Source organism: Alosa pseudoharengus, unplaced genomic scaffold, assembly GCF_046254945.1.
Source record: "Alosa pseudoharengus isolate Yale_2024_CS ecotype anadromous, Long Island Sound unplaced genomic scaffold, YU_APseudo_1.1 YU_APseudo_1.1_scf_15, whole genome shotgun sequence".
Classification (NCBI taxonomy): Eukaryota; Metazoa; Chordata; class Actinopteri; order Clupeiformes; family Clupeidae; genus Alosa; species Alosa pseudoharengus.
In genome coordinates, this window is record NW_027468620.1 from 29,265,618 (window position 1) to 29,278,396 (window position 12,779).

A 12,779-nucleotide genomic window follows, 5' to 3' on the forward strand; every position below is an offset into this window, starting at 1 on the left:
AGAGCTCCTGCCAGCGCCCCCAACCCCAGTCATCAGCCATATTGCTTCAAATATCCCTCACGATCGTTCTATATTTTTATCCAGTTCTCCACAATATGAATATTCTTTTAAAAGAAAACAGTTCTTCTCGGTGAAATTGGATTGTAACAGCGAGTCTCTGTCCCTCTGCTGGATGCATTTAAATCCGCATTAATGACGACTTATCGTTTTCATTTTGAGGGGGGTTCCAAAACGCTCAGAATAAATACCACCTCAAAGAAATATTCATACTGCAGCCAATGCGGCTGTTGTTATTCACAGCTGCGTTAAATGACCTGTGACAACAGCCAACTGACGATAGCCTATTCTCAATCAACTATACGTGCGAACGCGCTGCTTTCCATCCAGGTACACTGTCACTTGAAGGTAGCAGATCGATTTCGGTCTCACCAACGCCAAGTTAATCGATAGCTTCGGCTGTTTTCAACTGGAGGACGATATTTTGAGTTTTCAGTCGTTCACTTGCGCTACGCAACGAAATAAACTGCCTCAAACGACGGCATTTCCCTTAGCATATTCGCGCATAATGGCATGCAATAGCATAAATGTCGCCGTCCCCACTCAATGCCTTCAGCCTCTTGCGGGCGGCCAGCTGATAACGCCCGTCAGATCTGCTCCAGAGATGGCTGGGGAGATTTACAGGTAGGAAGGCGGAGCCAAGTCACAATAATAAAGATGGACAAAACGCTCTAAAGCTGCGCGACTGCTTATTCGCTCGTATCTGCATGATTCTTGTAACACATTAAATATATTTTAAATTCTTTTAGAGGCGAAAAAACACTAGGCTATTCCCGTTCAGCATGTGACATTATTACGTTGCGACGCGGTTTTCTGCAGTTCAGGCTCTGCTCACTACGTCTTCGCCACAACCAACAGTGATGCAACAACAGCCTTTAATTCAAAATCACGCTGCCATCTTATGTTGTTTTATGTCGCATAACATATAGCGGGTCACACAAACATTTCCACCTATAGTAAATGGAAGCGGACAGCATATGTTTTTCCTCGCGTTTCTTAATCAATGTGAAACCAGGGCACTTCGACTTGAGGTTGAACGCGTCAAGTGAGGTGCGCCCTTTCACAAGGGCAGGGATTTGGTGCGTGGACGAAAGTACCTGTTGAGCCTTTATCGAATTACTATTTGGTACAGGCTATATGCTTCTCTTAATGCTAATTCTAGGCTGTTTAAAAATCACGTGACCTAAACAATTCCGAGCATGCTATGGTGCAATTAGGCCCTACATAAGGCAATGATTAAACCTTTTTACACCTGGAACAGCAGCATTAACCTACAGCAGGGGTGGGCAACTAATTTCCCCAAGGGGCCACATGACAAACTGGGACTGTTGAGGAGGGCCGGACCCAAAATACCAAACTCAAGTCTGAACTCAATTCTGTTCAATTCTATTCTGTTCTTGTATAACATTAAGTAAATCGTTTTTGATTACTACTCGTAAGAACAGATGAAAATGTGAGGGAGACCAAGGAAAAACAGCAATAGGCTATTTAATCTATGTCCAGTATTTAATCATCATTCTCGAAAATGATTTTTTGACATTGACATTTTTTTTTCAGTTTTCAAATACTATAAAAAAAGTACTACAATATCTATATAATTAGGCTAGGCCATGAAAATGTGAAGGAGTCACACAACCATAGGCCTGTGCCACCATTTCATCAACACTCAGCAATATTTCATCATTAAATCATTACCATCATTAAATTAACTCTATGCAGAATTAGACTATGAAAATGTGGAGTAGACAATAGTAGGCTGTCATTAGTTAATCAACATGCACAAAGAAAACTATTTTAAAAATGTAGGCTATGTTTTTGCTTTAACTTTATGCACAAAACTGTGATTGGTCAACTCGCCCTGTGTGTTGAGCCGGCTGCTTCAAGCAACCTGTGGGTAGTAGCATCATACTAGTTCGCTAACATAAGCTTTGCAAATAAACTCATATTTTGGTTACAGTGACGGGGTTATCCGAATGTAAACTGTCTATCTGCCAGTAACGTTTCGAAATTAACACTTCGTATCGCCAACAAACAGCAGGAGTTCGTTCTGACAACCTTTGCGGTGGTGAGCGACGCAGACATAAGAGACACAAAACTTTGAAAGGTTTACGCCGACTTAAAGGCAACTGCATTGTGTCGACGCAGAAGCATAAATTCTATTCACCAGCACATCAGTGAGGGTGTTTACATCGTATGCATCCACGCACAAATGTATGGGCGTACAAATAGCAGTCGCTTTCAAAATAAAAGCAACGATATTGATTTGCGTGCATTATCTCTATGCTAGGCTCTTGACTATTGTTCTTTCACGGACCTTACGCGGGCCGGTCAGGGAAAGCCCACGGGCCGGATGTGGCCCGCGGGCCGTATGTTGCCCATGTATGACCTACAGGCTAAAGGCTGCTCTGGAAGTGGCGTGGTTGACAACATGGTGTCCCCTGTCAACTTTGAAAAGTAAACACAAATAAAATTGAAGCAGGTGTAGAAAAGATGACATGAATGTTTTCTTAGAGTCATATTTACAGTCTGAGATAGCCTACAGACCTACATCTGGGCCTAGGCTACACTGAAATAGCCACGGTAACAAAATCTTACCAAGCAATGGCCTTCTTCAAACTTTTACCGCATGTAATGTGTGCGAAAACTGATCTGGAAACTATAGCCTACCCACTAACCAAGTTATCATCACTGACATGATTTAACTAAGTATGTGCAAAGTAAATCAAGTAGCTTGTTGAGTTAACCCAGGAAGGGTGCAAAGTAAGCATGCTGTGTGCCTCCGTGTTGCCTAATGGATATGCTACAGATAGGCATGGCATAGCCTATTTTTCACGTTTTTCAGTCAATTTAAATAAAAGACCAGGTAATAACGTGAAAATATGTAATATCATTACATAGTATATGCTATTCCGTCTATCAGGGACTATTTTCTCCATTGCATGAAGAACGTGGTTGTTGGTGGTAGCCTAAGTAGGCTTTGTGGATTTCTGAGTGCCTGCAAGTCCTCCTACTGGACAATTCAAGAACTGCATAGTCACAAAATGCAGCATCTCCTGTCTCAAGCATACTACTTTTACTTGAAACAAATCAGATATCATAGGCACATTTAAAATATTTCTAATTACATGTGCATGTTTTTAATTTGATCGGTTATAATTAACAGTTTAACATTTCAGATAAAACTCCATAGTGATTACACGTAGGTCTATGATTTATTTTACAACAAGCCTGTGTTAATGGTGTGTCAGAATGAGTGAGTGTGCTCAGTGACAAAAATGCAAACAGACCTAAGCTATGAATTGTACTGTACAACCAGCAGTTGGTGTAAATATCTGGTTTTGAAGGCCAAGTTTCAATGCAGTTATTTATGGTGGGCAACAGGATCCTGGACTGATCATCTTCCAAGAAAACCCAACCAGCTGTCGAATGAGCTGGTCTATAGAGGAACTGGTTCCTACAGGAGCCAGAGGACAGGCCTGTTACACTGCTGACAGATGTAAAGTTTAACCTGGGATCAATCAGGTGCTAATACATAATTTGAGGTCAATAGGGAATATGTTGGGGAATATGCTGACAGACCTCGAGCTAACTGATCAAGATATTAAACAAAAAAAAATGAACACCCTTGAATTCTTCAATGACACTCATTCTTGGCTTAAGCTGAGAAAGGCCAGGCTTACCCACCCAACAAAGATGACCAATAGTCAGCCTCGCATCTTCTCAAGTTCAGATGAGTTGTCAGCAGCTGTCTTGAAACAGATACTGTGGCGGAAGACTCTAACCCTTTCTAAAACAAGCATAAGGGGACTTGGAGGACATGTTGTAGCCTATTGGGCCATATGCAGTGCTTGCAACAGGATGGGTGGAAGTGGAAGTCTAAACTGGACTAGAGGTCTCAGGCCAAGTGGCAAGTATTGCATTCAATGAAATTGAATTTCCAGCCTATTAAATAAGTAAAACCATGATATGACTAATTTCCTTATCAGACACTCAAGATTCATGTTCACACTTCACCCTTTACCCAAAAATAACTGTTTTCCCCAATGAAACTGTGAAATGGAACCTTTTCTTTATCAGTTACAGTAATACCGATAGCTAACCATCTTTAGCCAAATATCTGTGCTTAACTCTGCAGAGAAAAATTTATATTTAGGTATCCTAGGGCAACACGTTTCTGCTGCTGTAGCAAAATGGAAATTCTTTCATTTTATTCCTGTAGAACAGCATCTGTGGCATCTCTAAGCATGTGATTTCATATTCTTCTCCCTAACTAACCCTTAAAACATTCATTAGAGATACATAATTTGTAGGAACAATCAAGTACAATAATCAGGCTTGTGTATTTGCTCATTTTACATGGCCGATGCACGTTGATGAACGTTGAACGTTTACCAACCTGCAGTTATAGAAGACAAATTACTTTCAGATAATTTAGGAATATCAAAACATATGGTATGTTATCTACCCTCTCAAATTGAATATTTAATTTCTCTATTGTCCTTTTTTCTTTGTCCCACTAGTGCTGCCCCATGATAGGTTTCAAACTGAGCTTCACTCTGTGCTCATGTTGCTGTTCACAGGAGAGGGCCACAGGCCATTCCCCTCTCTGCATGGCACTACTCTATGCAGGTCTCATTATAACAAGACGAGATACATGCTCAGACTCAGGCAAAGCATTTCAGCCCACACTAACATCTGAAATAAATTGCCAACCTTACATTCAAAAAAAAAAAAAAAAAAAACATTAGTGGACTTACACATGGGTGGACAGTATAATCATACTTTAACTAGACGGCATGCCTACTCTTACCTCTGGTCCATGCTGGTCAGCTAAGCTGTATATGTGCTGCAAAGCCGACTGATTGATTACACTTCATGGTCCTCCTGTTCATCTACCTATCAACGATTTGACAGACAGCACAACAGAGCTGTTTGTTTTTAAAGCCAAATTTCTTTCTTGAGTCCTTAACGATCAGTCTCTGTATAATAAGGAACACAGAGATGATCAGCTCTAAAGGAACATGTCAGCAAAACAGACACACCCTCATATTTCAGCCACATTCATATGATGTCAACCTAGCACACTAATTAAAATAGGTAGGCCAACTCTTCCAGATCTCCTGAGGTATCAATTTTTTTGTTGTTTTTAACGGCAAAAATATTTACACACAAATCTCCATGAGAACTTCTTAAAGTTACTTGTAAAAAGCAAATTAAGTTGTAAAGAATCATCAATGTAGCCTACCCCGTGGGGTACTTTATTTAATATAACAAGACATTTATTAAACGTATAGTTACACTGTGTCAATAGACTCCTTACAGAAAGAGAAAATGAGACAGTTAAGATGAACACTGACTGAATCATGTTTCAATCCCTTTATTCATTGCAAAACAAGGGGGCACTAGACAAGTAACAGTACTGTATCAAGGTCTGCAGGCTGCAACATAACCATATTTTTGGTGAGGGGGCAGGATTGTCTAAAAGAAAAAAAAATCTTATTTTTTTTAGGAATAACACAAAGCAAAGGATGCCTATATTTTAATTCAGCTAAACCAATCTATATGTAGTCATGTGTTACTTTGTTGCATTTTTTATGTCTAGTGACAAAGTATACAAATGCCTTAAAGCACTTGTATCAGTAAATATTTTGTTGCACAATTAAAATACACTTTTCAAACATATTTCTGAAAGACAGCACTACACCAGGAATTCAGAGTGGCTTATTTCCTTGTCAATTAACCTGACAAGAAAGCCAGGCAAAAAGGGAACAAGCAAGTAAACACAACTTGTTCGACTAAGTTAAGAGACAAAAATAAACAGTGTTTCCATCCAAAGCTTGAACATGGCAACTTACAGAATAATTTCTATATGAAGCCTTTAGTGAACATCAGTGATATAAAAAATAAAATCTAAGCCCTTTGTGTAGAATTCCATTTTCAAATATTGGTTATTAAAACTAACTTTTGACAGAACACCATCATGATTTCCCTCATGACAAGCAGTGTCTTGACAATGAGGTCCCAGAGTGCATCTAAGCATCTTACTCATTTGATCTGATATGATCTTCATTAATGATGGTAAAAATGGGCAACATGCATTGTATATCTGTATATAACTATATATCTGTATGTGTATATATGTGTATTATATTTTTATATATATATATATATTTATAATCTGTAATGCACATATACTTGGCAAATAAGATTATACAACTTAATACACTTCATAAACTGCAGCATCACTGATTCTGCAGCCTCTCACCATTACTGTATGGAAAAACCTATTAACGTTTCTCCGAGCTACAATGGGCCTACTATGGGAGTTATGATATATTAGCTTGACACATCAGATAACATTATGTGATACAGAAAATGACTTTTATTCTTTTGTTAATGCCGCGACATTTCATACAAATCACATTCTTTTTTTTAATAAAAGACAATCCCAATCACAACAGTACCGGTCTTCTAGCCATCCTCTATAAAAATACCACCAGACCATGATGCATCCCTCTTTTGAACCAAATACTATCTATTAAGAAAAATAGACATTAATTTTACTTGAAAAAAATGCCTAATTTAAACACAATAGTCAACATCTCAATTTCTGGAACATAGGTTTTCCCTACTGAGAACTGTGCAAGAAGATATCCCTTTTTTTCAAATGAAAATATATAGGCCTATGAGGAACATGTTTTAGCTATTTAATTTCAGAATAAAGGCAATTGATGAAATGCAAGGAACATACTGGATGTGTGATACACTCAAACAAATATTCGTTTTACCATAAAATGAAGGTACCTATTAAACGGTCTACTGGAAACCTACCAAATTGCTAGGTTGGGGTCTTTTTGCAGGTGCAAAACCAACAAAATCAAATACACAAACAAACAAACAAACAGGAGACAATACATAGAGGATTTGGCACAGCCTTACAACGCAGGAGAAAGGGTTGCGGGGACATGACCGGGAGTGTGCCTCTTCAATAAAAAATTAAATAACAATGAAATTTCACTAACATTGCAACAGATTTAAGAAAATCACTTATTTACCCTGCACCTTTTTTTCTCTCGATTAGGATTTGAAATGGGCAACACATAAAAGTGACTGACGACCACAAACAGGTAGACAAAATGAATGATGAAAAAGGCTTCAAATCACCTAAGACATGTTCGACCGCTTCATGTAGCTAGGCCTGTGGCCTACACACACACAAAAAAAACACATACTATATATTCATATATTTAGCTGAGGAAAGTACATGTGAGTTTGTACTTCAGTATGCATGACTATGACATATTCTTTTAAAGATGTGATTTGTGGTGGTTCCAAGAGATTGTTTGAAAACACAGTGGTCTGTCTAGCCCTGGAGTGCATTCTGAAGAGGCCAGAGAGGCCGCCCCTCGCAAACACGCCATTGTCATACGCTCAGGAGATCTCCTAAGGCACTTCCGTTTGGCTCGCAACAACGCTCACTCCATTCTTCATCTCAATACCCATTTCAGATTCAACTTTCTGCCCCACAACAGCAGTTACTACGCACTTCTAACCTCTTAGGTTATTTTCTTCTTACACTTCATGGATGCCAGTCACCTAAGTGGTGTGTGATGAGAGAAAAGCCACTTGCATGCCATTAAGAACAATGGCTGTGTGAGCCGGACTGACACTGGGTTAGCAAAGACTTCCATTAGGGGAGCACAGAGGGAAAAGTACACATTCAAGCATTAAATAACAATTCACTGACTTTTTTTTTCTGTAAACGTGTGTCTTCAATGCAGCAGTACCAAACATCAGATATCCATCAGGAAGACCAAAATGAACACAAAACATAAACTTCAGTGCTATAATCCTGTTTCCCCACACACAACAACAAGAACCTCTGGGACAGCTACTATACACATAACAAAGTAGGAAAAATAAACGCTATAGCTGTAGTGTTGGATGTAGTGTACCTTTTTTAGAATGTACATCTGTTTTAAGAGTCTGTGCACATGTGTGGATTGCAGACGGTATGCGTGTGTGTGTGTGTGCAGGTGCATGTGTGTGTGACCACAGATGAAAGGCAGTGAGCCTCCAGGACTTTCCCGGACCTCTATGTGGGGCCAAGAGGAGTCCACAGAACTTTGCTCTGTTCCTGATCAACTATAGTTGTGATCTGAGTGCAAATGTAGGGCAAAGTGCCACCTTGGACAATACCTGAGACAGGAAGAAGGATAGAAGAGACAACATGAGACAGGAAGAAGAATAGAGGAGACAACATGAGTCTAAAACAGGTACCTTAACTAGAATTGAGCTACTCAGGTCACTAAATGATACAAAAGCTCTTCATCATCATCATCATCATAATAATAATAATAATAATAATAATCCAACCTGTAAAGAACTTGCTATACTCCTGCTCAATCTTCTGTGCGACTTCAAATTGCTCCTTGGAATGTTTTTGAGAGACTTTATCCCGCAGATACACTGGATCCTTCTGTTCCCTACAGAGAGCACATTAAAATCACTGTGAAACTGCTGTTCTCTATACATGCATTTCAGAAGTCTCATTTGAATTTTAAATGGCATAAACAAGAGAGTGTGTAATTTAATTGTGTAATAAGATCTGTATTGAAGAGGACAGAAGATATGACTAGAGAAGCAACACTAAGCAAATGACCTCAAATGCACACCAAAAAACTCTAGTTGTACAATGGAGCCATGTCCAGCTGTTTGGGATTACATAAGTGTGTGGGTAGCAGACAGAAGTGGAAACTGTGAGCTAGTGAGAGAGAGAGAGAGAGAGAGAGAGAGAGAGAGAGAGAGAGAGAGAGAGAGTGTGAGAGTGAGAGCAAGATAGAGAAAGAGAGACAGACTAGTTGGGATAGCCCAGTAGGGTGGAGGCCCCCTGTATACCCCTTCTGTAAACAAGACATGCTAGATTCAGCATCGCCAGCTCCTACTGGACAGCTACTTTCCCTTTTCTATTTCAGTGATAACGTCAAGGTCAGTCCTATATTCTGAGGCCATTGTGGCTTCACAGTAAAGATGCCCGATGCACTGGAGTGTCCTATAGCCCAGGGGGACTGCTGGCATGTGGCTGCTTCTGCCGTGGTGTGCCATATGCACTGCTAGAGAACAGTCTGTGCCCCATTTCCCCTGCACTTGAGCACACAGCACCCAGAGGCAACACCCTGCTCCTGCACACCACCGCTGACCCACAGCGGCCCAATCACAGGAGCGGGGCTCTGCGTTAGCACTCACTGCCGAGGTGAGTGGGAGCCCTCCTGGAGATTTCTGGCGGGAGACGTCATTTACATAAACCTCAGCAAATCCTAAGGGTCTTTGGGAAAGCTGGTTTCGCAGCCACTGTGACTGTGGAGGAAACTAAACTGGTCCAATTTGCTCATCGGCTGTGAAAGTGGGGATTTGCAATATGGTTCACTGCAACCAACGGACATTCGAAGCCAAGAAGATAACTTGAATCTATATACATGCTATATCTGGAACTGGTACCTTTAAGTAACGCCAGAGCTTGCTTCCAGAGAAGCCTTTTGGCTCTGGATGAAACGCACATACAACTGAAAACAAATGTACATGTAATATACTGATCTTTATACCAAGTGTGAAAAGAGAAATTGTATGTGGACCTGTCATTGATGGCAAGAAACCTATTCTGTCTTTCATGCTTTTGCTTTATAATTACACCAATAACAAATAAGAGAGAATTCATCAGCTGATTAGTATTTCCCATCTGGTACACACTGTGGGTCTGGATAGAATTTGTCCACTAGGGAAAAGGGTGAGGGAATGATGTAGTTTCTCAAATCAGGATTTGCACAGTTGTCTGGTCACATGGTGCAAGTTCTTATTCATTTGGGCATCGGGTTTTTAAGTTGTTCTACAATCTGAAAGGACAGGAGAGGGTTCTTTCACTCTGGAGGTCTTTTAAAGCAAAGATTCTAGAACAGAGCTCGGCTCTAGAATCTTTGTTTTAAAGCAAGGCCAGGACCATACACAGCGGCTTGAATGCCACTAAGCTGCAGAGCTTTCAAATCAACTTCTGGGTGGGGAGCTTTGCCTGAAAGGCACCCCTGATATCAAATGTGATTTATTGGACTGGTTTACACAAGCTGTGGAGAAATGAGTCCTTTACCAACAAGGGAAAGGGTTGAGGAGAGAGGCGGGGAAAAAAAAGGAGAAAAGAAAGTCTCTCCCTGATCCATTAGTGCTTCAGCTCTGCAGAGCTGCTAGTCATGACAATGAGACAGAAGAGGAGGAGGAGGAGGAGGGGAGGGAAAGAAAGAGAGACAGAGACAGAGAGAGAGAGAGAGAGAGAGAGAGAGAGACACTTCAGAAAAAAGTAATGAGAGGAGAGATGTGACCGGTCACTTACTTTATCTGCTTTGCGTTTTTGTAGCGAATGAAAATGACGATTGGGTATATGTGAACGCTGTGAAGCCGCTCAATGGCGTGTGGTGCAATGTCAAGCAGACAGTGAGAGTCCTATGAGAGAGAAATGACAAGACAACTCAAGCTCCACTTCCATGACCAATGGGGACCAGCATATCGTACAGAAAAACAACACAGAAATATGGCTCCAATGCACCTCAGTGCCACAAAGGGTCAACAGACAAACTGGCGATGGTCAGTTTTTAGAGAGATTCCATTAGTATTTTGAATGACTGTAGACACACCATTTGGTTTTAATACTGAAAAGTTGAACAGTTCAGACCAATCAAGCACTTTGGGAAGTATTTGGGTGAAAAGGCACAGTGCAAGAGCATCACAGAATACCTTCTCTGTGATTTCCTTAATGGAAGCAACCGTTGTCACATCAAAGTGGCCACTGCGACGCTTGTAGTCAATGAACAGGCAGTCTTTGACCCCGCGTTCGATCGCTTGTTGAGAAGCCTTCATCACCTCTGCAGTGTTGGAAGAGACAGAAGCAGTAGAGTGAAATCCTGCCGCATGGCTTCATGGGGGCAAATAGCATGGAGGAGACAGGGATTACAGTGCCAAACAGCACTATGGGCAAATTGAACAGGATCAAAGGCCAGGACAGTGAGGGAAAGTAAATTATGTCCATGCACTTCAATGGTCCCCCAATACATTCCTATGGTAGAATAATCAACCACTCTTACACCAAACTGATTTGTTGAAGCATACAATCATATACATCACAAGCATTCTAATAATGACATTACAACTAAAATTGGCCTCACACTTAAAAGAATTTAATTACAACAAGGGTGAAATATAATTAGATGTTACACTGACCAGAGCCCAAATTAAAACTGCACAACACAGATTACTGGGAGAGAGGTTTGTGCCCACGGCTTCTACAGACTGCATGAGGTCATCCTGCAACCCGGCACTTCTCACCGAGTGTGAGTTGAAGGGGAGTTGCCCGGCAACACTCACCAAGCACGCATCTGCAGAATTTCCCCGGAGACTCTTTGACCAGCATGTCCTTGATGGGGTCCACCAGCGGCCCCAGGATGAGCACCGACCGGGGGGAGGTGCACTCCACCTTCTGCACCCGCTGGTAGGCCAGACTCACGTAGTCTGCAGGAACACAAACAACACAAACAACAAAGTCACGACACAGCTCTGGGAGCCTTGGGAGCCTCTAGCACTTTCCCTTTGGCGAGGGAAGAGCAGGAGAATTGTTTGGGGGGGGGGGGGGGGAGAGCTGGGCCTAGAATAGCACCTGAGTCTTGATAAAAAAAAAGTTTTTTTGTCATATGTCTAAGTTTGCAACAAAACCAGGCCGAGGTCATTTTTGGCTTTAACCCAAATCTAATTTCCCAAAAAAGTCTAGCCGTTTTCTTTCAAGAGGTTTTTTTTTTTTCTGTTCAGATGCACATGGGAAGTCTGCAAGCAGCTGTAAGAGGTGTGCTCACCGTCCAGGAATGGGATGGAGTCGGTGCTGATGGCGTCCAGGGCCACCAGCTCTTTGCCCTCTTTGGAGCTGCTGCGCTTGTGCTTCTGCTTTCGGCGGAAGAAGGATCGTCTGGCCGCCGCCGAAAGGGTTTTACTTGAGCCGTTCTCATCCTTCACGTCAGTCATGCTATGTCTGCGGTAGAATTCCTGATCCATCCTACACACACACACACACACGACGGAATCAATCACATAACTGTAATACTTTATTAATTAACTTTATTATACTATATTAATTTCCGGACTGCAGTAAATGTTCTTGTGGGTATTTGTGTTTGCATGTATGGGGCGGTCGTAGTGTAGCGGTTAAGGAACTGGGCTAGTGTGCAGTAGCCTGAAAGTTGTCGGTTAAATTCCCGGCTTCCACCGTTGTGCCCTTGAGCAAGGCACTTAACCCCAAGTTGCTCCGGGGACAATGTGATCCCTTGTAATATAGTTGACATATGTAAGTCGCTTTGGCTAAAAATGTGTGTAATGTAATGTACTGTAATGTAATGTAATGTAATGTAATGTACATGACTAGGGTACTTGTGACTGTGACTGTATAGATCACTCACATGTATTTACTGGGAATCTGGCCCCTTTGCATGGTTTGTGCATTCTCATCAAGTTGCCAGGCCATCCAGGTGCCAAAGCTGCCCTTTGGTAGTGTGTCATCCACGTAAAGGATGTCATCCTTTTTAAAAGTGAGGTCTAGCTCCGACTCCGCCGTCCGGTCATAAAGTGCTCTGAGAGAGGAGGATGACAAACGAGAGAAATGGAGGGATGAATGGCAGAGGGAAGAAGGGAGGGAG

At 41.5% G+C, this 12,779-nt stretch overlaps 1 protein-coding gene across 4 annotated transcripts in view; it reads right to left on the bottom strand.

Annotated features, from left to right (window-relative positions):
- Positions 1–6,298: 6,298 nt before the first annotated feature.
- dlg5a (discs, large homolog 5a (Drosophila)) overlaps positions 6,299–12,779 on the bottom strand; it is a 44,466-nt gene continuing 37,985 nt past the window's right edge. For all 4 annotated transcript variants that reach the window (XM_076286201.1, XM_076286202.1, XM_076286200.1 and 1 more), the window contains 7 exons: positions 12,543–12,713; positions 11,946–12,142; positions 11,464–11,607; positions 10,837–10,964; positions 10,436–10,545; positions 8,434–8,543; positions 6,299–8,256 (listed from right to left, as the gene is read on the bottom strand). In XM_076286201.1, the coding sequence (XP_076142316.1) occupies positions 8,153–8,256; positions 8,434–8,543; positions 10,436–10,545; positions 10,837–10,964; positions 11,464–11,607; positions 11,946–12,142; positions 12,543–12,713 (964 nt within the window). In that variant the 3' untranslated portion in view covers positions 6,299–8,152. The remainder of the gene's footprint in view (positions 8,257–8,433; positions 8,544–10,435; positions 10,546–10,836; positions 10,965–11,463; positions 11,608–11,945; positions 12,143–12,542; positions 12,714–12,779) is intronic.